The sequence below is a fragment of the Erpetoichthys calabaricus genome, chromosome 9 (assembly GCF_900747795.2).
Source record: "Erpetoichthys calabaricus chromosome 9, fErpCal1.3, whole genome shotgun sequence".
NCBI classification, from domain to species: domain Eukaryota; kingdom Metazoa; phylum Chordata; class Cladistia; order Polypteriformes; family Polypteridae; genus Erpetoichthys; species Erpetoichthys calabaricus.
In genome coordinates this window covers 30,906,000-30,931,055 of record NC_041402.2, presented here as the reverse complement: position 1 = coordinate 30,931,055, position 25,056 = coordinate 30,906,000, and the positions used below count along the sequence as shown (strand labels likewise).

Sequence of the window (25,056 nt, the reverse complement as noted above, 5' to 3'; positions counted from 1 at the left end):
AATTAAGTAGCACCTTCTCCTTCTCTCTGCCAATATACTCAACTTGTGTACAATATGTGTCTACTATGCTCAGTGAGCTCATGGGGATTGGTTTAATTTTTTTCTACATCTTCCTCTAAAGTTGTGTACAGTATTAGCAGTCAGCTCTCAATCCAATGCTTGATATCATCAGATTATGCTGCTTACTCCAGTCTGTCTACAGAAGTTTTGTGTTTTTCTGCCTGTTGTTTTAAAATTGGTATTGCTGTACCAATTCTGATCTTGTGCTTCTGTAACAGGCTGATAGACACACCACTAACTTGGTTTACATTTTTCATCAGTTGTAATGTTAGGGACCTAATTATTCCTTTTCTTAGGAAGACTATTAGTATATCATTACATATATTTCTCAAAAATAACTTGCAAAATAATACTGAAAAATACGATTCCCGAAGTATCCATATTAGATTTTCCTTTTTTTTATTAACTCATAAAGCGAATTAGCAGCTGAAAGAGCAGATGTAAAACTTTAAATGTAGTTTTTCTATACATTTTTGTAACCCACCCATAATAAAAAAAATTTAGATCTATTTTCTTAGAAAAATAAGTTATCGTGTTTTTGTGGTCATTTTTTAATTGAATTGGAAGTGAAATATTGGTAATAATACAAAGAAACAACCTAATGCAACCCAACATAACCCAAACTAAACCAAGAGATAAATATTATGGAATAATCCCATTGACAGTGTGGCACACGGCTGGCGTCCATGCCCAGCCGGGACGCCCCTGCACTGTATCTTCAGGGGAAGCAGCCCTGGATGGTGCAATACCTCCCCCTGGACGCTAGATGGCCGCCCCCCCTGGGTTGGAGAGGTGTCTCGGGCTCCCGCAGGGCTCCACGGGGGCTGGAGTCGGGAGGGTAGAAGATGAAGTCTTGGTGGAGAGGAGTGGAGGCGGACCTGAAGGGAGCCCGAGACACCTCTCCAACTTTGGGGGGAGTTTTGGGGTTCTGTGTGCACTTTATTGTTGTAAATATGTATAATAAACGTGTGTTGGGTGAACCATCGGTGTCCACCTGTCTGTGTCCGGGCCAGCGTCCACAACAGACAAAAGAGAACAAAATCAAAAGTAAAAATTAATAACAGAAAAATTATCAGAGGCTGCAGCAAGCCAAGATCTAAACTTAAGCAGAATTAGTTCAATTTTCAACTGAATTGCGGGAGGCACCATTAGTTTGCGATTTAGATAACTCAAGAATAATTAAATTATAGAAAGAAGACTGCCAATTTTCCACAGTAATATGATAAGGGGTCTTCCAATGAGAGTCAAACAGTAGTTTCTTGAAAGCATAGAGCTGTCTACAAAAATGATGGTTTGAGATAATACTAGAAAAGGTGGCAAAAAGGAAAAGGCAGGTGGGTAGTGCCAGAAAATGTGGAAAACAGTGCCAGATATACCAACAGGATATAATTGCCAAAGAGGAAACAGTGGAGAGGACTATCAGATAGTAAGATAAGAAGTGGAATTCTGAATTGAGTGTGCTAGAAGTTGAGGTTTCAGGAATAATATCTAACATTGCAGAATATAGTGTCCATAACAGAAAGAAATGAGAGGGGAAGGTCTCTGAACCAAAGAGAAATCAAGGAGAGAGGTTTGTAAGATGCTTTTCATATTAATCAGGATGGAAGCAGGTATTTTTCTTAGGAGAAAAAAACAAGATAGAGTATACAATGGAGAAGTTGGTAAAGGAATAGTTATTAAAAACCCGACATGTTCTAAGCTCTCTTTAGAGATATAGGTAGAAAAGTAAAGTCACGCTAAGAAAATCCAAATTAACCTGTAAAGAGTACAGCATCATGAGCCCAGAGTTTTATCAAATAGATCCCGAAGTTCACTAATGCCTGTACACTGCCAAGAGGGAAATGCACAGTGGATATACTACCAGATTTTGGTCATCTCATAATGTACCATTACACTTGTATAGTGCTTTGCATGCGTATGTTGCATCTGAGCTATCTCTTTAACACATCAGTAAACTTATTTTTTATATTTACAGGGTGAGCAAGGAGATGATGGTGATCTAGGAGCTCATGGGAATCATGGGCCTCGGGGAAATGTTGGTTTACCCGGACTTCCTGGAGCTCAGGGATCACCTGGATTAAAGGTGTGGCATAAACTATACTTTGGGTTAGTTTGTCCAATAACTAATTCCTGTCTGCCTTGTATTACTCTAAAGGGAAAATACACTTTCTGTCATTTTTGTGAATCTAGAGTACAACAACTTGGCCTTGGATTTTCTGTGAATAAATAAGTAGAAGACTTGTTTAACAGCAATCGCCTTCTCTTGGTCATGTACCTTTTACTAAAGCAGTTGTTCACTAAAGCATTTAAAAGTGTTTCCAAAGCACTTCATGAAAATAATGATTTGATGTGCTTTTCCTTTTTGAGTCACTCAATCTTTATTTTATTATTAACAGAAAAGTAATTTGGAATGTGAATACAGTATCTTCTTGATATGCACTACAGTGATCAACTATCAATGATCTATATTTTATTTACTTATTGCTAGTTTATGACCGTTTGTTGTATATTGTTTGTCTCCATCTGTTGTATTTTGCTTTTGGTATTCATTCTCTCTGCCTTTTTTATTGTTAGTGGCACAGTGGTCCGTATTTCTGCCTCACAGCTCATATCACACTAGTCAGCCCAGCATAGTTGGAAGACTTTACCCTAGCCCCCAGGGATGCTTTAAAGACCATTGTATCATTAGAATCCACTCAAATCAGTCATTTCCCATTAACTTTAATTCATTTCTCTGAGTTCCTCTAATATCTGGAAAATTTCTGTGATTTCACCAAATTCACAGTGAAACAAACTCCGAAATGACTTTACTCATTGCAGCTGCACCTCAACAAAAGAGGCTCTTGGAATGTGTTCAAGGCTTTCTGCACTTGGCTGTTAAAAATATCATTTGTACTTTAGCAGAAATTTTCCTTTGTTTAGAAAGAATTCAGTTGTTTTTCTAAGCATATGTGGGATGTCTTGTTTCTAAATATCATTTCAGTTTAACAGGTTTTAGGCTGCCATGGGCAAAGAATTCTGAGCACAAAACACACAGTGGATAAGGGCTCACCTTCATCAGACAAGCATGTAAATTCATACCACAGAAAATGTGCTTTTTCATTTTCTTTTCTAATGAGTGCTTTCTCTTTACATTGTGTTTATTATCATCTTCTTCAACAAGCCATGTTAATCAATCCACTTTATGTGTCACTTAAAGATGACATGTAACCTTTCTCTTGACTTTTCTTTGTTGTTTTTTTTTTGTTTGGTTGTTTGTTAGCAGCAGCTCTTCCTCCTGCTCGGATGGTAGTGCTTACATCTTTGAAACCCTGAAGATGTCCACTAAGCTCTTGTGTGTCACAGACTTTAGGATATTGAAGGAAAGCCCAGAATAATAACCTATGCAAACAAGAACACAAAAAACTCCACATAAATTTTGATTGGACTATGAATTTAAATCTTTGCCATAGATGTGTGTCATGTGCACTGCAAAAATAAAGAATTATTTCATTTTCAGGGTTCCAATAAGCACTTGTTTGGTCTGGAAAATATGAAAGTGCCTTGGATTTTATCAAAAATCATGTCTTTATACAATGGCAAACATAAATTAAATTGAGTTGTTGACAAATTAATATATAAAACTGTAATGATAATAAAACATTTTTATTTCTAAGATTTGCAAACCACAAATTTAAAGATCAAACCCTGATTAGCAATGACAGTGTATAAATACTGTTGTATATCACATGTAACATAACATAAGATTACAGCTCACAAAGCCGTGAAACCTGCAACAGCAAAGTTACCTTCTTTAGCTATTCTATTTTAATATATTATTTTGTATTTGATTATTTTTATATACTTTTATATTACATTCTGCACCTACTCTGTTTTTATTGTGGCTTGTTTGCCAAATTAAAACATATTTAAAAATGTTTGTTCTAATCCTCTATTTGAATCCTGACTGGGCAGCCATTTGTCTGGAATTTTCTTAGTTTTCCAGTGCTTGAGTATTCATCAGCAAGACTAGTTTTCACACACAAACATCAGATGCGCACTCAAGTTGCTTGTTAACTCTTAAGCTGATGTGGATGAGCATTGTTTAATGTATAAGAATGCAATAGAGTAGCATTCTATCTGGGGTGGATTCTTCCACTACTGGAACAGACTATAATAGAAAAAAAAACACTTCAAAATGTGTGGGTGGATTTATCTTTAATTACATCACTTATGATTCTTTATTTTGTTGCTAAAAATACATTTCTGGAACTCAATGGATTTTCAAAATTATTTATTGAACCATTCAGGGCTATGAGCAAGGGCACGTGGATTGAAGCATTATGTTAAGCACACAATGTCAGCTGTGGCATATTGAATTACTAGTTTGTCTCTTGATTTTTCAAGGTTTGATCTGTTCGTTTCTTAGGGTGAAAGAGGTTTGCCTGGTCAGACTGGTCCCACTGGAAAACGAGGTCCTGAAGGAGGCATGGGGATGCCAGGGAAGCGAGGTGATCCTGGTATAAAAGGACAGCCTGTTAGTATCCCTTCACTTGCTTATTTTTCTTAAATAGCAAATTTCATTCCTGGAGCTATTCAGATCTTTATAAATTTAAAAATGGAATATTCACAATATAATTTGCAAATCTAAGTAGTAATTTGGTGCATAGTGAGACTTTTTTGTTAGGGATTACTTTTCATTATCTACTGAAGAGTCAATCATACTACTGCCAAAATCTGACATGGTGCAACAAAGCAGTATTACAAAATGCTGAATAAAAGTATATAATATAAATAAGGCAAATTAATTTTAAATATCCACATCTTCTGCTGATACTCAGCTTATACTATAAGGTTAATCTATGGTTTGCTGTATACTAAACTATTAGAGGTCTTAAGTGAATAAATGCAGAGATACTTTCAAAGACTCTGAGCATTTTTAAAGATGGCTCTGATTGTGTATTTGCAGGGTGACACAGGGGAGCCAGGTTTTCCAGGCATTCTGGGCATGTTTGGACCTAAGGTATTTCAAGTACCTCTTTAAAGTATTGCTTATTATCATTCTTGAAGAAATATACATTGAGCATTGTTTTATTTAAATGTAATTTCATAGTGTTGTTAAATCTTTTAATAGATTTTGCTGCAGTTTGCTACTTGCCATTTCAGTAACAAAGTACTGTATATTTACAATATTGTAAAAATTAAAGACAGTCTATAACAGGGATTGCTCCTAAACTAGAAGTACCTATTTTAAATTTTCTGACAACTTTCAGGAAATGTACATGATAAAATGTAGGTCAATTAGATTATTTTAGAATTGTTACAATTCTCTGAAAAATAAATTACGGGATTTTTACTTTATTTATTTTTATCTGTCTATGCTTTATTTTTTAATCTGCCTGTGCTTTGTAATCATCAGTGAGGGTGTTTGAGTATGCTACTTTTCCACTCAAGTTTTATTTTATATAGTGCTTTTCATACAATGTTCCATCAGATTTTGCATGTGTGTAGATTAAATACAAATTTTGTACAACACCTCCAGAGCCACGGGGGATTCTCACAGATGTTATGTCTCTAAATGGGAAGTAAAAATTGTGTTAGAAGGAATAGGTATAGGATTTGTTGCGGAATAAAGACAACTAAATGTTACCGCTGGATAAAAACTCTCCCTTGCATCTAGAGAATTTTTTTACCCCAGTCATTGCTAAGTGACTAAGCTGGAATCTGTCATTTATTCTGTTTATCGGCTATGCAAGGAAAGTCATCTAATCACTGTAACCCACCAGGAAAGTAAAAGGGAAAAATAAATGGCTGTTCTCAGAGCAGCAAAATGACATGGTTCATTTCTTCATTTTGTTTGATTTTCTTTCTGTAAAGGGGCCCACTGGAGACCATGGACCTGCAGGTATTCAAGGCCCCAAAGGGCCACAAGGACTAATGGTAAGTTTCCTTTTTTGACACTAATATAAAATAACATCCATACAAAACTGTTTAGCCAGCATGTTTCATCAAACTAGCAAAAACACTTTCTGTGGTAAGGTGTATCTCATTTTCAATCTGCACAGTGAACAGTGGGAATGTTCTTTTCTTTTTCATGTGGATTTCTGCCTGAATTCTAGTTTTCTGTTATAGTAAATTTGTGTCATTAAATCACATTGTTATGTGTACAGTGTGTGTCATCCCACTCAGAAGCTGAATTGCTGTTTAACTGTGTTCATTGCACCGACAAATGTCAAATATTTTCAGTACAATAGCTGTCACCAAACTAAAATGTAAATTAGATAGCAGTAATGTAACACTGGTAGGACATGTAAACTCCGCATAAACAGTTTCTGGAAAGGAATCCAAGCTCAGTTTCCCGGAGATGTGAGGCACCAGCATTAACCACTACAATACCAAATTGCTGCATAAACTTTTTTTAAGATAAATTTTGCTTTTTTTACAGATATCGCCTACAAAAATTCTGCAAAAAATTAAGTTGTGTTCTTCTTCAGATTATCTTTTGAAAGACATATAATATATCTTTACAAAAAGAGGTTTAAAATTTTATTTTTAACAGATGTTGAAAATGTATCTCTGAAAATTCCTTCTTAAAAAGTGGTGGTTAACTTATGACTACATTTCCATGAAACTGTTGTATTAAAAAGTATTTTTCCACATTATTTTTCATTTGTTTTCTTAGTAATTGTTTTGAGAATGCTTTATTAACTGTTATGGAGCTCAATATCACAAGTAACTTTACACAAGAATACAATGAAGAACAACTAGATAATAAAGTTCAACACACAATAACACCAAAACATCATAAATTGTAGGAAAATAAACGCTTTCAAGAGCTTGCTAAAGTATAAATTATGTAATTATTAATAGTAGTAGCTTGACTCTATGAGTTGTTAAATTGTACAGAAAACTTAACATCATTACAGTTAATTAGTATGAAGAATTAGATTTTTTAACTATTGATCACCCATTTTAAACATTAACACTAGCATCCATCAAGATACTGAAAAATTGGATTAAAAGCAAAGCAGTTCAGATTTTATGTTATTATACACACTATACAACTTTGTTATACAGTAATCCCTCCTCCATCGCGGGGGTTGCGTTCCAGAGCCACCCGCGAAATAAGAAAATCCGCGAAGTAGAAACCATATGTATATATGGTTATTTTTATATTGTCATGCTTGGGTCACAGATTTGCGCAGAAACACAGGAGGTTGTAGAGAGACAGGAACGTTATTCAAACACTGCAAACAAACATTTGTCTCTTTTTCAAAAGTTTAAACTGTGCTCCATGACAAGACAGAGATGACAGTTCTGTCTCACAATTAAAAGAATGCAAACATATCTTCCTCTTCAAAGGAGTGCGCATCAGACTGTCAGAAAGACAGAGGAAAGCAAACAAATCAATAGGGCTGTTTGGCTTTTAAGTATGCGAAGCACCGTGGTACAAAGCTGTTGAAGGCGGCAGCTCACACCCCCTCCGTCAGGAGCAGGGAGAGAGAGAGAGAGAGCCAGAGAAAAACAAATAGTCAAAAATCAATACGTGCCCTTCGAGCTTTTAAGTATGCGAAGCACCGTGCAGCATGTCGCTTCAGGAAGCAGCTGCACAGAAGATAGCAATGTGAAGATAATCTTTCAGCGTTTTTAGACGAGCGTCCGTATCGTCTAGGTGTGCGAACAGCCCCCCTGCTCACACCCCCTACGTCAGGATCAGAGAAAGTCAGCGCAAGAGAGAGAGAGAGAAAAGTAAGTTGGGTAGCTTCTCAGTCATCTGCCAATAGCGTCCCTTGTATGAAATCAACTGCGCAAACCAACTGAGGAAGCATGTACCAGAAATTAAAAGACCCATTGTCCTCAGAAATCCGCGAACCAGTAAAAAATCCGCGATATATATTTAAATATGCTTACATATAAAATCCGCGATAGAGTGAAGCCGCGAAAGGCGAAGCGCGATATAGCGAGGGATCACTGTACTCGTAAGCCCTGGATTTTTCTAATACAAGCCTGTTATTATACCATACTGAACTCTAAAAGAAAGTAAAGTTTACCAAGCTTGAGTTAAATAAGTTTAAGGGCTTACTCATTGGCTGCAGCCAAACTTGAGCAGAATCTAAAATGTTTGATCTATCTGGCAGTGTAGGATTGTTTTGTACATTCAGTTTGTGGATATTTTGCCATGGCTGCTGAGGTTATAGTGTAAATAAACGATCAGGAGGTCTATGCAAATTTTAAAAATTAAAAAAAATAAAAAATGAGGACAACTAGTAACCCAAAACCTAACCAAAAAGGAACAGTAAAAGAAAATATTCCATGAGTGTCATTTTGTTAGTTTCATCTACTTGGTTCCCATTATTGCCCCTAGGACATCATGAATTCATCAAGTCATGATCTTACTAGCGGAGCATGGGGTGGGTCAGATAAATACACATCTGCCATGTTGGGAAGACCCTGATCAGCCTTAATATCTTGTAGCAGTTAACATTTCTTTACACATATCCAGGAACCCAAAGAGTGCCTGCCAGAAACACATTCCACACCATTATCCGCCACCACTAGCCTGGTTTGGTAACCTTTCACTAGATGGATCCATCAACTCAAGATGTGTGTAACATAACCAAATCCTCCCAATTAGCAAAAAAATAGTAGCCACTTGGGAGTGATGTGACTTTTCGAAGTTATTCTGTTTCCCCAGTAATCATGTTTGTGTGTTTCTCACTGCAAATACACCTACTTTTTGATAACAGAAGTAGAATTTATTTGTGTCTGTAATTGTCATACATCATCTGTGAAAAGATACCACAAGCTGGGCATTATAATATACTTTTCATCACCTTTATTTATTCAGATTTAGTTATTTAACAATAGTTTGTATGTTACTTTGCTCAAATTGTGTCAGCTTCCTTGGGCCCATCCAGTGTATAACTTCTACTAATTTGACACTTTGGAGTGACAAGCTCATTTTCAATATACGCATAATACTGTAGTATATAAAAACCCCAACAGGGCCTTTTTGTTCCTTAAAACACTGATGTTTATCCATCTGCAACCCATCTCTTTGCTGTGTTTAAAGCTGCTTAAATTTGTAGTTATTCCATTCATCCCCAGAACTGCCCATACACACATACATGTCTACCTTCAGTGCCTGCACATCTCATGCTATTGCTAACTGACTGACTAGTTAATCAATTGAGAAGGACAGGTGAACCTTAGAAAATTGACACTCAGGACTGTCAACAATATTCAACAGATAAATGCACATGTAATGTGAAAACAAAATATTGCTCTAGTTTGAATGAATGAGAGAAAGTAGATTTATTCACCATACTTATGTTTGATTACAGGGTAAAGAAGGTGTAGTGGGTCCAATGGGAATAACAGGACCAAATGGAAATCCAGTAAGTGGAGTTTTTTTTAATTCAATGAAAGTTTTCAATTTATGATGCATTTAAATTATATTTACATCTTACAGTAAAATACATGTAATGGTACAAATGGTAATTTATTTGTATACCAATATGTGAATAAACAGAACCTTGGTAGAGTTTGATTCACCATTTAGGTGCACTTTGTACTGCATATACTAGCAGTTTTAGATGTATCCGTGCATCTGCCAGCACTGCCCACTCACATTTACTGAGACAATTTAGAGTCATCACTTAACCATACACCAGTGAGAGGAAAACTGGAGTATTAGTAGGAAAACACACATAGACACTGTGCAAAGTTCACAAAGACAGTGACCAAACTAAGATTTGAGTATGGTATTCTGGAGCTGTGAAGCAGATGAACTAACCACTGCACAACCATAACAGTCTTGGACTAATAATACATGAAAAAAACACTTTACATCTGTATATATATAAAATCCAACATCTGTCTCTCTGTCAGTCTGTATGTATGTCTGTCCGCTTTTCATGAGAGAAATACTTTTTTTTTTCTATAATTTGCTTGAGCATTCCAGTTGATTTTGCGACTTCACTCAATCGCGCTATAAGTATCATAGTTCGCTTGCAGGAGCGATATATTCACGCTAATCCGAGACAGAGGCTGCAGACCGAGGGGAGGGGGAAGCATGACGTCAGGAGTGGAGATCCGGGCAGGGCCTTCCTCACTCACGTGCCAGCCTCTGCTCTAATCAGTCTACCACTGGCCACATTTTGGACCATACCTTGCCTCCAGTTAGCTATCAATACCTGTTTCTTTAAGATTTTTAAAATTTGTCCTGTTTCACTACTACGCGGGTGGAGCCGTGGGGGACAGCTAGTCTGAAATATTTGTACTGGTAAAATGTTGATCTGGAAATACACACTACCTGGAATATGAATTAATAAAAGGTGGCTCATAAGGAACTTATTTTACTTGGCATGAAAAGAAGTAATTCATTACCTCACATCTGTTCTGAAATGCATAAATAGAGCTTATCGTTTTCTTACAGTAATTACATTTTAGATCTTGCCATAATTAATTTGCACTATGTGTTATTTATTAACCAGTTGTTCTAGAGAATAAAAATGGCAGTGATGTTTTAGGGATAGCAAAAGTGCTTTTGTGTGATTATTATTATTATTATTATTTCACCTATTTAAACTTCGAGGTGGGTAAAATGTAGGCAGTATAGTGGCTGAATGGCAGTGGTATGTAGTAACGAGTTACATTTACTCTGTTACATTTACTTGAGTAACGTTTTAAAAAAATTGTACTTCTAAGAGTAGTTTTACTGCACCATACTTTTTAGTTTTATGTGAGTACATTTGTGAAGAAGAAACGCTACTCTTACTCCGCTACATTGGGCAACACTCGAATCATTACTTTTTTTCCATTAGATACAGTACGCTATATTTTTGCCAGAGAGAATCCGCCAGTGGATCTACTGCATGACTGTTTAACCAATCAGACGTAGCAACAATAATCACAAGACTCTGTTTCACAAATCAGACGTAGCCATCAGTCACATGACCACACAAAAACTGTTGCATCCTAGTGGCACAAATTCCTCACAGACAGTGGACAGGGAAAGAAAGAATACTGTACATGAAAAATGAGAGCCAACTTCTGCAGAAGCTTAACTATCACTTCACTGAGTGAAGAACAAGCACGTTTTAACCAAAGATGCACAGACACAGACAGTCAAGGTAAAGTGAGACTTCTCGTACGTGCATAAGCTGCCTTGTTCTAATGTTATTTTCTATCAGCTGTGCTATTTGGAGGGCAAGTGAATATACAGTATTATACTTACTGTCAGTGTACAGTCAGTATATCTTGTCACTGTAAGTAGTTTGCACTGTTCAAACATACATGTTACCTGCTGTAGGTATTGGCTTCAAAAGCTTTGTTGTGAAAAACTGAGATTTGGAACTTTGTGTTATTTGTGCATCTTTATTTTGTAAAGATGTTATTTATTTTTACCCATTTTTTATTTTATTATTTGGAAATAAGAGAATTTGCACATTATTTTATATTTTTGTCTGTCTTATTACATCATTTCTAAAAAATAAATAATTTATTATGATCACACAGTTACTCAGTACTTGAGTAGTCTTTTCACCAAGTACTTTTTTACTCTTACTTGAATAATTTTTTGGATGACTACTTTTTACTTCTTCTTGATTAATATAATTTTGAAGTAACGCTACTCTTACTTGAGTACAATTTTTGGCTACTGTACCCACCTCTGGTGAATGGTTATTACTGTTTCGTTACAACTTCAGAAACAGGGCCGGGGTCCCCGTGGACTTGGAAATTCTGGAAGAGTTATGAAAAATAAAACTTAATTTTGCAGACCCAAAAGTATTTGATACATTTCAAAATATATATTAAAGTTTTGTAAAAGTCATGGAACATGTATTGACCCAGAAGTATCATTGTTACGTTTTGGGTTTTTTTAACAGTTTTTTTTTTTTTAAAAAGGCTGCAACATTGCTTTTGCTAACATCACAGCCTCAGACCCTCTTACTGGATGTTTAGAGTGATATGTTAGGTTTTTTGCCATGACAAAGTCTGTACTATCAAGTCACATTAGAGGTTAAACAATACATTGACAATGAGAAGACTGCAAGTGAAACAGTTGCAGTCTGCACCTTTTTAAGCTTATCTGCAGTTGGCATTGTAAAGGATTAGTACAATCGTGCATTGAGACTGCCAAGTCAGCACAGATAACAGTATCTAACAATGATGTGCTCTTTGCTGAGATTTTGTAGGTTCTGAAAGTAATTGATTTTTATCATTTCTACAAATAACTTGTCAACATTCGGGAACCATTTTATACAACGCTTTGTGACAGTGAAATCACAGCTAAATTTTCTTGTAACAACACAAAACCCTTATATCTGACAATGTTTGGAATTACTCCCTATTTAAAATCAGTACTTTTGTCACAACAAATAAGATATTTCCTGCATTTTAGTGAAATTCTTAATCAAGCAACACAACCTAAGAAAGAAGATTTACAGAGGAGGACTTGGGATGGTGGAGAAATAAAAACTGTGTTGTATATACGCTCAGATTTTATGGGGTATGCAACTGCTTGGTGTTTATAGTTAAGACACATAATACAGTCACAGGGCTAGATAGAATTATATTGTCCAATTATCCAAAATCACTCTATTTAGAAAAAACTTAGTTTCTGATTTGTTGCAGTTGGAGTTTTTCATTTGATGTAAGCGAGTCATTAATCAACATTGGTTCATATGAACTTCACATTCTCTACAGTGCATTTCATTAGGAGTACAGAGCTAGCAGGCTTTAACTGGACCACACACTTCATAGTCTGTACTGGCTATGCAAAGACAGTCCGGCACACAGAGATGACTTTGTTAAAATCACAGTTTGTGACACCTTCATACTGAAATTCTGTAATATATATATTTACTGTATATAGATTTAAAATGTATCCATATGTCAAAAAGCATTGATTCTTAGGTCTCATGTGAAGCAGTGTGTGGAATCATTGATAAAATCATTCTAAGTGGTTATGATAATAATAATAATAATAATAACAATAATTCTTTATTAGTGGGAAAGTACCCTGTGAACATATCAGTCTTCCCCAACAGCATCCCCAAACAAGTCACTCCCTTCCTTGCTGAATATTAAGTAGAAAAAACAATGCTGCCTTTCATGAGCAAGTACATGTACAAGCTCATAAAATTTAAGCAGCCATAGATTTCATATTTGACTTAATAATTATAGTTTTATAAGAATAAAATTACCATACATGGCAGGGACTTAAAGCACTGATCCAATTTTGACTTTAAAGAACGAAGTTTTATCTTTATCCAACTAAGACATTTTCTTCTTTTTGTAATTCTGTATATTTAAGGAGGTTTGTAGATGTTTGTTATATTGTTATATTTTTGAGATTTCCCCTTGGGACAAATAAGGTGCTATCTGTCTGATATATAGTGCATGTCATACCTTAACTGTCTTTTTACCAGTTTGATTTAGGGAATGGCCAAAATGAAACTTAAGTCTGTATGTTAGTTTTGTCTCATCCATACATTTAGGTCAAGTGACAGAGTAAGTTTGTACTCTACTCCCAAATGTTTTGTTTTTCAGGGACCGAAAGGAGACAAAGGAAGCAGGGGAGAAATTGTAAGCATTTTGGTATTTCTCTTAGTTTGAGCTGAGGGTGCCATCTTATTGCAACCACATGCAATTTTGTATCACAACAGATGTCTGAATGTTCTCTGGAAGATTGAGACAAGCTTGAATCAGCAATTAGAATGTAAACATACATTAATATATTTTGTAAACAGGAATTCATTTCAAAACCTGGAAACAAAAAAAATAAAACACATAATGTGGTGTATAGCAAAGTAGTCATGTCCCCTCTGTTACCAATGTAAATGATGTTATTAGATGTCCCTAACATAACTATAATCCATCCATTATCCAACGTGCTACATCCTAACTACAGGTTCACGGGGGTCTGCTGGAGCCAATCCCAGTCAACACAGGGCGCAAGGCAGGAAACAAACCCTGGGCAGGGCGCCAGCCCACCGCAGGGCACATACACACACTAAGGACAATTCAGGATCGCCAATGCACCTAACCTGCATGTCTTTGGACTGTGGGAGGAAACCCACGCAGACATGGGGAGAACATGCAAACTCCACGCAGGGAGGACCCGGGAAGCGAACCCAGGTCTCCTAACTGCGAGGCAGCAGCACTACCCACTGCGCCGCCCAATAACCATAATTACAGTGATAAATATAGCATAACATTATCATATAGCATCATATGTTGTGCCATACTGAATATAAAACTATGCTGATCTGACAGTATTTGTTTTACCGGCTGACTGGCAAAGCAGCAGCTAAGACTTCCTGATTTTACATTTTGTTTCATCAGCCTTGGGCAGGTTTTAAAAAGGATAGTTTGATTAATAGTATTTAAATGGATCTGTGTTAAAAGTATAAATATAAAAAGGTGTGTGCGTGTGTGTTCACTCTGCGATGGATAACATCCTGTCCAGGGTTTGTTCCTGCCTTGCACCCAATGCTTGCTGAATAGGCTCCAGCTTCTCTGCCCCCCTGCTCTGAAAAGTGGATTTAGAAAATGAATGGATGGATAAAATAGTTTCAGTCCTTTCATAGCCAAGCTGGGCAGAATATGTACAGTATGTGCTAACTGTCATATTATGTTATTGGAAGTAATGTGAATGAAACCACTGAGTGACCTTAACTTTTTAGTTCATTAATGTTGCAGACTTTACTTATTGATCTTAGCACTCTGGCAAGGTGACTTTTATCCTTGTAGAAATCTTTTTGAGCTGTTTGATCCTGAACTATTTTTAAAACAACTGTTTTCAAAAGTTTCTGAATGTTTAAAAACTGGTCCCTTTATTCACTGACCTGAGAAAAGATACCAATTTCATAAGTAATGTTCCTTCGGCATTTTGAATTTCTCATTTACTTTACTTGCAGGGACTACAGGGACCTAGAGTAAGTAATCCATTTTATTTGATTTGATTTAAACTCATCTTTCATGTTAAATATTGCCAGAATAATTATTTATTTATATTGAAGTAGCAATGATTTTGTACCTTCCATACTTAGCCCATATATGATTAACTAATTAAAATGCAAAAAATATGTTGAAATGAAAGTGGTTAAGATATTTCTTAAAAGAAAATGTATCTTTAATTTCAGACTTTTCCTAACAGTGCTGAGTGTGATTTACTATCCTTACTTTTTTAGGGACCTCCTGGTCCACGTGGACCACCTGGACCACCGGTATGTCTTTAAATTTTTCATATAATTGTGTAATTTCAATTTTATTTTATTATATATAAAATGTGCATAAGGCAGTATCACAGGTTCAGAATCACTTGTTCAATTCTTACACCCAGTCATTGTCTATGAAGAGTGTTGCTCAGTCTTTGAGTGTCTGGGTTTTTCTCAACATCCCCACAACTGTGCAAGCAAATTTAGAATCACCTGTTAATTGTAATGACCTAATAATTTAAAAAATTGTAAATTCTAAAAACTTTGAGATTGTAGAGAAAAAAATACAACATTCAAATGTATCTCTATGACAGCTTAAATGTTTGTCTTTGAATTGAATTGGACTGTGTTAAATTTGCCAAAGAAGTCACTAGTTTTATATGGTACATGAGACCATGGTGTATACTTGGTTTTGAAAGTGTTATAATTGTGATTAAATATATTGTTTGTTTTTCGTTAAGCTGTGCCATTTTCTTTCTTAACATTTATCAAACATTGCTGTTATAGGGTCCACCAGGCATTCCTTTCTCAATTGTAAGTTGGATTTTCACTATGACACAGTAATTTTTATGTATTAATTTTTTGTTATTTGCCCTGATAATATCATATTTTCCTCACATTTCAATAGCAGTTATAATGCTGGTTTCCTTTCATTTACACTTTCCATAATAACAAAATAACGCCAGTAAAATGTCTAGAAGCTGTGAGCCAATTATGCTGTCTACAGAATGAGCCGCTCTGTTGATTGGAGCGGTACTATTAGTGATTGTTTGATAGCAATTTCCTTAATTTATTATCTGAATTTAAGGATTTAAATAGTAATTGTTTTATAAATCAGCTACAGCACATTTTAACTTTCAGTGTTCATTGTCATTTGCCCAGGTATCACTCAGTGTTGCAGCTTAGGCAAGGGCACGTAGCAATAATGTATAAATTCTGAAAACTTTTTTTCAAATATTAGTGGTAAAAACAATGAACACTGTATGCACTGCAGCAGCACATTTATCTCAACACACCATTTTTATTGTAATCAGTGAATTTAATCTTTTTTAGTCTCCTTCAAAATTAGAAGATGACAGCACACTGGTATCACAGTGTAAATAAATAGCATTGCAAGTTTATTTATAATGTAAATCATAAATGCACACCAAAAATTAATTCCTACATACAAATATGTTATCTATAGAGTACAAAACTTGCAAACAGTACTTACCTTGGAAAAATATCATCATATTGCAAGTAATATATAATTAGGTTTTATATGACATCAATAGTTTTGCTAGAAAGAAAAAAATCTTAGTGTTACCAATCGTAATTTCTCTTTATACCTGTTATTAGAAAAATGAAGCCCTTGGAGCTGCACTGCAGGTTTTTATTGACTCTAATGCTGCACTCAGGACAGAGGTAAATATGTATTTACTTTCTCAAAAGGAATTGTTTACTTTATGTTTTTGCCTTTGACAGGTGTTGCACATTGTATGATAAAAAAATAAAATAATCAATTTGCATGAGCTATTCAAAAGGCCAATATCAATCCAACAAAACACATACTTGAAATGCTCACATATATAAAAGAGTGCTATAGGATCTCGATGCAAGAATGCATGAATGTTAGTGAGAAGTGGCTTTTGAGTGTTTGTGATATGTAACACTTGCATATTCAAATTTGCCTATTTTGTAACTAGAAGATATATCACAAGACTTTGCAGAGCAATAAAAAGAGAGATGACCATTTTTCATACTATTCAGTTGAACTAATGGTTGGTCATTCAGCTTGATTAAGTATTTTACATGTTTACTACTGACAGATTAGGTTATTTGCCAATTTACTCTACTTCAGTTTGATAAAACATCGATAATATATTTTGACAAGAGTATCTAGAATACTTAGGTAAACTAAAGTGTTATAACAGGAAACCCTCTGTCCCATCCTCATGTGATCCTTGGCCTCCTTCCCTTTTTTGCTTACTAGGCCAGTCATTTTGGGGAACACTGTTTTAGACTAGTAAATTGTTTCTGGGATTTGTTGTTCTGTTTAGCAACTTTCATGCAAACTGAAACGCTGTTTCTGGAAATAACTACTCTGTTTATCACAAGAAGGGTGTGTATGTGTGTGTGTGTTTTAATATTAAATTGTGGTGTTTGATTGTCTGAATTGACATTAGGCTGGCTTTGTGTACGCTATACATTTTAGCCATGCATAACCTTTTTTTATAACTTCTTTTTAAGAATTATCAAAACCTAGACCTGCCAATGCTAGACCAGGGAACAGAGATCTTCAAGACCCTGCACTACCTCAGTAACCTGATCCAGAGCATTAAAAACCCACTTGGAACCCACGATAACCCTGCTCGCATTTGCAGAGATCTAAAGGATTGTGAGCAAAGGATGAATGATGGTGAGATGAGATAGATGTGTTTCTCTCTGCTCTGACATGCCGTGCAGGAAAGTGTAAATGCAGTAGCAATGAACACTAAAATTATGACTCATGTTTACTAGCTGATCATTTTTGTTTTGCTTTTGAAAAGCAAATTGAAATTGAAAGTTACTAATAGCATCATTAGGTAACAATGCCATAAACATTCATGACTGCCAACTAGTATTATACATTTTTCGTCTTCCTCCAGATATCTTTATTAACTAAACTGTTACCTTTTTAGCTATGTCTTTCAAGCTTGCTAGTTATTTTGTTAATATTAGGAAAATAATTTAATTTTGTTTATTCACAGTGGGAAGCAAATGTTGTCATTTTAACCTGAACCTGTCAAAAAACAAATTAATCTAGGTGTAATATATCAACAGTGACTAATGGTTTTTCAAATATTTGAATTTTATTATGCCTGATGTGTTTCAGTGGGCTCCTTGCTTTGCAAACTCGTTTAATGCACCTTATACTGTACCCCAGTGGCAGTATTTTTGTATTCTGGACATATGGTCCACTATTCATTGATTATACTGATCACTTAATCATCTCAAACTTTTATTATCATTCCAGATAGGAGTCTGGTTTCTCAATAGGGAGAGATTCACTTATGCTGTCCTCCTTAGTTTCTAATAAAGCTCTTTCACCCAATTTTTAAAAGCTTCATTCCCCACTGGTCAAACAAAACCCTGGCCACAAAAAAACTTCCTTTATGAGGCATAGCTATCTAAAGTTTTGATGAAAGTTGCAGTTTAAAATACTGACTCAGTGCAAAGCTATGCAAAGTAAATTCTGAATTAATGAGGGCATTTGAAAATCAATATAGGATATTTTGTAATAAATGAAGTATGAGAAAATTAAAGCCCAACCTGAATTTACCTAAAACTAAATTTTACAAAAAGCTATATTATTTTAAGAAGGGAAGACATTTTTCAAATTAAAATCAATAAAAAATATAATTTGCTATAGTAATAAAAGAACTAGGAAATCACCATTGTCACTGATAATTTCTAAATTGCATTAAAGGGTGCATTAAAATATTTAATTTATTTTTAAATGGACCTCTGAAATGATTTAGATGCAGCTTTGGGTAACGTAAATTTTAAGTCTTTCAAGTTTGAAAAGGTCTTTGCACATTCTAGCACAGACATAATTTGCAGTGAAGATTTTTTGTGAATAAATTACATTAGTAGCTGGTTTAATTTTAGAAACAACACAATCCATATAAAAATACATATACTCTAAAAAGAAAAAATAAAACACAAATAGTTGAATAAATATAAATATACAGTACACCCCCAAAATTCTTGGGGGTTACGTTCCTAGAGCACCTGCGAATTGTGAAAAACAGCAAATTTTGGATGTGGTTAAAAAAATGCCTATTTTTATAGTTTAAACCCTAAATATGCTCCCAAAATACTTTAATTTAATTTCAAACTCAGCTTAATACATTACCTTACAATAAAGAATGTAAAGGTAAACCTGTATACTGTACTGCTATGTCTCCCGCAGTGCTAGAATGTAAAAACAGATGTTACCGCTATATGTACTGTAGTTCATGCAAGCGCGTTTTCATTGCCAGAAGCCTTAGACGGCGCAGCTCGTTTCGGCGGTATCTTGGGGCTTTAACCCTTAAACTGCCACATACTTGGAGGTTAATGCATCCCTGGACACCAAATACTTTTTTGCTGCATTTTAAGTAAACGTCACAATTAACAAAGAAAAAGCGAAATTTTAATGGAACACTTTTTTTCATGCAAAGAGCATCATAATTACTGCAACACTGATCATTTTAAACACTGCTAATGAAATGTAAAAACTATTTAAAAAACTACTGGAACAATATGTACAAGGTGCAACTGACACAATGGATGAAATTTAGTAAATCACCAAACCAACTGCGTTTGAACTGGCAGCATGCAAGCACACAGAGGTAAACGCAGACGCTGGCAGGCTAGTCTAGTGCAGCGGCTCAATCCCAGGGACTGCAAGGCTGCAGGGTGTCATGCTTGCGTCACAGAATTGCACAGAAACACAGGAGATTGTAGAGACAGGAGCTTTATTCAAACACTTTAAACGAACATATCTCTTTCAGAAGTAAAACGAGCTCAGTATGCAGTTACTTCTCTATTAAAAGGATAGACAAACATCATAGGGGAGCACAACGGGAGCAGGACCCGCAACAGGAGCAGAGGATTTCTGGGGGAGGAGAAAGAAACAAAGCAATCAGCCAAAAAGGACAGGTGCTGTTCAGGCTTTTAAGTATGTGTAGCATCACGCGAGAAGCATATCACGTCACGCAACAGAGCAGCCGTGAGTAAGCCCAGCAAGTTAGGGAGCAATGTGAAAGTAGTCTATCAGCGTTTTTGTAAGAGGGGTTTTTTGAGGAGCGTCTGTGTCTTCTAGGGGTGCGTTCATCCCCCCTGCTCACAAGGGGCTGGCAGTGGTTATGAGCTGGCTTATCAACGAATGTACGGCACTGACTGATCAGCTCCTGCATGCTCGCAAATGGCACTGGGAAATGACTATAGCTGGTTGTGGCGGTTTAAGGGTTAAGAGGAACAAAATGGAAAACACAAGAACACTCAGCTGGGGATGCATCACAGTCAATCAGCAGCAAGGAGAAATGAATAACGCTGTAGCGGTCCGGTGCCGCTAAGATTTACACTGTCGAGAAGACGGCGATTTATTTATTTTTATGGTGGAGATTCCAGGGACGCACCCAGCCTTGGCCTGACCCGCACGCACTCACAAACAGAGACAAAAACAAAGCAAACTGGTAATCAAACAGCAAATAATAATGTAATGAAAACAAATGAAATAAATGAAAACAACGATACCACCCCTGTTCCCCTTACGGCGATTATACATTAAATATATCAAAGCACAAACAAAACACACAGAGTAAATCATGAAAAACGTTAATGAAAACGGCAACAGATGAAATGTAATGATGAAAACGATAGTCCAGAGATCCACACGTTGATAGGGAATGTAAAGATAGTCCTGCGGCTAGTTCCTGAAATGGTGAAGACCGGTGGACGGGTTCAGGAGCGCTCCTTTCTTTGCAAGTTGGCCATGGATCCACTTACAGTCCTCATGTACACAGGCAGATGGCAGACAATCCAGACGCACAAAACGATCCAGGACAAAATGAATAAGTACAGGTAACCCAACAGAAGGCAGACAGACAGGAACTTAAAACACAAATTACTTCTTTTTCTTTTTCCATCTGCTCCAGTTAGGGGTCGCCACAGCGGATCATCTTCTTTCATATCTTTCTGTCCTCTGCATCTTGTTCTGTTACACCCATCACCTGCATGTCCTCTCTCACCACATCATTAACCTTCTCTTAGGCTTCCTCTTTTCCTCTTCCCTGGCAGCTCTATCCTTAGCATCCTTCTCCCAATATACCCCTCACCTCTCCTCTGCACATGTCCAAACCAATGCAATCTCGCCTCTCTGACTTTGTCTCCAATTGTAACACAAATTACAAAAACTTTTTTTTGCTTTTCGTCACCAGCCCCCTTTGTAAAAGCCGTGCTGACTTCCTTTGACCCCAACAGCCCCAGCACCCTCAGCAGAAGACCAATCAGAGTCACTGCAGGGACTGCTGGGAGTTGCAGTTTCAAATTCTATTGGCTACTTTCACCATTCCAAGCCGCGTTTTCCTCTACAGTTGCTTCCTGGTCTCTCTACAGTACAGTATTGCCACGATAAAAGCCATAAAAATTGCGGAGGATATTTGCGGTTTCCGCTAACAATTATTAGATTGTTAAATTGTAGATAGATTAGATTAGGTTCTAAGGAAAAATCCATGAATGACTGAGGACGCGAACTCTGAATCGCAACTTTGCAGGGGTCTACTGTATATAACAAAATGATACTATTAAAAAAATAAAATGATAAAAATGAAGATGAGTACAGAAAATTGAAACATGAAATCAAAAAGCATCCTTAATGATAAAAAAGACCTGAAAAAAAATGTTAACAGTGGAGGTGAAGATAATGAACAAAAAAGTATTCCAGTTAAATAAACAATTTAAAAAGCCATATGTAGAAGATGCACAAAAGAAAATCATTTGAGAATGTGGAGGACAATAAATATTACTTGAATTTTTCACCAAAGAATACATGGAAGACTTGAACAACATTTTAAGACTTAACACTTTAATAACATTTTAAGATGTTTTTGTTGCGAAACAATTTGTTTGTTAGTATCTGACACTGACAGGTGTCTCTGACACAAATTTATTTTTAAATAAGTAACATTCTTTATTTTAATGAGTTTGGCCTTTGACATACAGAATCTGGAGCAAGCATGTTTTAGTATGGGAAGACATTCGCTTCTTTCATACATACACACTTTCCCAGTAATTCGCAGTCGGCATGTGTCAATAAAGTCAAGTCAAGTATCCCAGGAAACTCTTCCCAACATATTCCCTGTATAATACTTGTTTTAATTCCAAGGTCAACACATGTATGAGCAAAACTAGAAAATATTCAGATGAAGAACACAGAGCTTCACAACATCCTTACAGAAAACATAATTGGATTCTTGCAAATTGGACTGATCACAACAGACTGTGGCGAGGACATATGAAACTCACAGATAGCTTGATCTTTTTACATAAGTGTGTTTTCTGATGTTAGCTATTTAAGAAGTGTCTTGAAAAGCCCTGCTTATTTACTAATCAAAAACTTAATTTAATAAACTAAGAAAAGTCACAGACATATTACAGGATACAGAGCTGCATTAGATGTGATTACAGAACTGTGCATGTGACTTCTTTGATTTTTATAATACATTATGAGGCAAGTGTAAATTAAGAAAGCACTTTTATATATGAGGGACGTTCAAAAAGTTTCTGCACTTTTTTTAAATTCTATTAAGAATTTCAAAAACAAATTACATTACTTTTCTACAAGATAATGCTTTGTGATGCAATTTTCCCAGCGTTGTACCAACTTTTTAATATCCAATTACTACTTGTCCCACCTTCGTTTCCAACGAAAATACGAAAGTGCAGAAGCTTTTTGAACGTCCCTTGTACATCCCCATGACATGTACTTATGCCTCTGCATTTCCACACTAAAGCTTCATTTTATTTCAGGTACGTACTGGATTGATCCCAACCTTGGGTGTTCATCTGACTCAATTGAAGTTACCTGCAACTTTACTAGTGGTGGGCAGACATGTCTGAAGCCTGTCTCTGTCTCAAAGGTTAGTTTACTCAGAACACCTATTTGCACTTTGTAATAAGTGATCTTTTAGTGTCCTGCTACTACCTTTGAGTTCCAGATACCAGTTACTGAAAAGAAGATACATATACTGTAGTGCAGAATAAAGGAGGAAATGCAGGAGTGTGAATGCAGAAATTCACCTAAAGAAGGAGACATTTACTCTTAGTGATCAAAGAGGTATTCTTAAAAGAAAACCTCTACCCATTGTTTATAAAGAACGTTATTCATTTTCAATTTGAATGTGTTATTTGGAGCAATGTAAAGTTAAGTTTTGATAAATAAAATGTGACTTTATGCCATTTGTACCAAGGTACATACAGCAAAAGTCAGTTTTGACCAATACTACCACAGAAGTGACTAAGATAATGCAAAAATACGAAAACCCAAAAGCATTGTATTTTAGGAATACACATCTACTGCTGTTGTGATATAGTCAGATAAAATTTACTCACATCTTGTCTTCACCACTGAAAATAAAGTATAATAGAGGAATTTTTCAATTTTTACTGAAAATGAGTAGTACCTTGTAAGATAAATATAGCTATGGGACCACTTATATTTTATGGCAATGAATGGATAATAAACCAAGTAATTACGTAACAAAAAAGCAACATTGCTTGTCAATCCCTGCTGTTTGTGTTCTCTGTACTAATAAAAACTGCTGGGTCACATTTGACCCCTTTTAAGACAACAAGGTTTTTGTTTTACTGTCTGTATTTTAACACCATGAACTCAACTATTGTGAAGGTATTATTAATAAGAGATATTTTTAAAAACCTTATGAATGTATCTATGTGCACACATACACTAAATGAGTTACTGTATGAGTTATACTGTATGTACATAATGTTCACATCATTTGTTTTTGTCTTGCTCCAATTTAATTTGACTTAAATGCAATTAAAAACCTAAAACACATTTCTCAAATGGACAGTTTTTTGTGTTTTCTCTTTCAGCTGGAGTTTGATGTGGGACGTGTGCAGATGAACTTTTTACATCTCTTGAGCTCTGAAGCTGTACAGCACATTGTAGTCCACTGCCTCAATGTTCCTGTATGGAAAGACGAGAAATCCCAACAACCTTCCAAAAATGCCGTTAAGTTCAAAGCTTGGAATGGGCAAATGATTGAAGTGAATGGAGATTTTCAACCAGATGTTATTCAAGATGACTGTTGGGTATGAAGCGTTTATGCTTTTTTCAAATTTAGATTTTTGTGGTTCACAGTGGGTAGCGCTGCTGCCTCGCAGTTAGGAGACCCGGGTTTGCTTCCCAGGTCCTCCTTGCGTGGAGTTTGCATGTCCTCCCTGTGTCTGTGTGGGTTTCCTCCCACAGTCCACAGACATGCAGGTTAGGTGCATTGGCGATCCTAAAATTGTCCCTAGTGTGTGCTTGGTGTGTGTGTGTGTGTGTGTGTGTGTGTGTGTGTGTGTGTGTGTGTGTGTGTGTGTGTGTACGTGTGTGTGTGTGTGTGTGTGTGTGTGTGCCCTGCGGTGGGCTGGCGCCCTGCCTGGGGTTTGTTTCCTGACTTGTGCCCTGTGTTGGGTGGGATTGTCTCCTGCAGACCCCCATGACCCTGTAGTTAGGATATAATGGGTTGGATAATGGATGGATGGATGAATGGATGAATGGTTCAAATCCTAGTGAAATCCATATCCGACTTAGAGAAAAAAGGGTTGTAAAAACATGACTTCTCAGTACAATTTGATACTAAGCTGCCATTTTTTCCTTCAAACACCATTAAACATATGTTTCCTTGTCACCCAAATCCTGTTAAACATCTTATTGTGTGAAGGCAAACTTTCAAAAACGTAAAGAAACAACTGAAAGACCTGCTAGCACTACAAATATTCCATAAATAATAGGAATTCTTGGTGAAGGGCAAAGTTTTAGCTCAGTTATCCTGTGCTGAATACCAACACTTACTGTCCCATCTGAAGATAGTGAACTCAGAAGGATAAATTTTTGATCATTTTGACACACAGGCTTTCCATTTTATAACCTGTCTGTTTACTAATATATAGTTTTCATAGTAGTACAATAATCCCTCCTCCATCACGGGGGTTGCGTTCCAGAGCCACCCGCAAAATAAGAAAATCCGCAAAGTAGAAACCATATGTTTATATG

General features: G+C 36.1%; 1 protein-coding gene across 1 annotated transcript in view; it reads left to right on the top strand.

The window, feature by feature from the left end:
- The window catches only part of col27a1a (collagen, type XXVII, alpha 1a), a 370,467-nt gene that overhangs the window by 339,922 nt on the left and 5,489 nt on the right, over positions 1-25,056 (top strand). Inside the window, 13 exon segments of the mRNA XM_051931755.1 lie at positions 2,036-2,143; positions 4,469-4,576; positions 5,009-5,062; positions 5,917-5,979; positions 9,384-9,437; positions 13,597-13,632; positions 14,967-14,984; positions 15,240-15,275; positions 15,774-15,800; positions 16,605-16,670; positions 17,496-17,664; positions 22,803-22,912; positions 23,889-24,107. Of these exon segments, the coding sequence (XP_051787715.1) occupies positions 2,036-2,143; positions 4,469-4,576; positions 5,009-5,062; positions 5,917-5,979; positions 9,384-9,437; positions 13,597-13,632; positions 14,967-14,984; positions 15,240-15,275; positions 15,774-15,800; positions 16,605-16,670; positions 17,496-17,664; positions 22,803-22,912; positions 23,889-24,107 (1,068 nt within the window).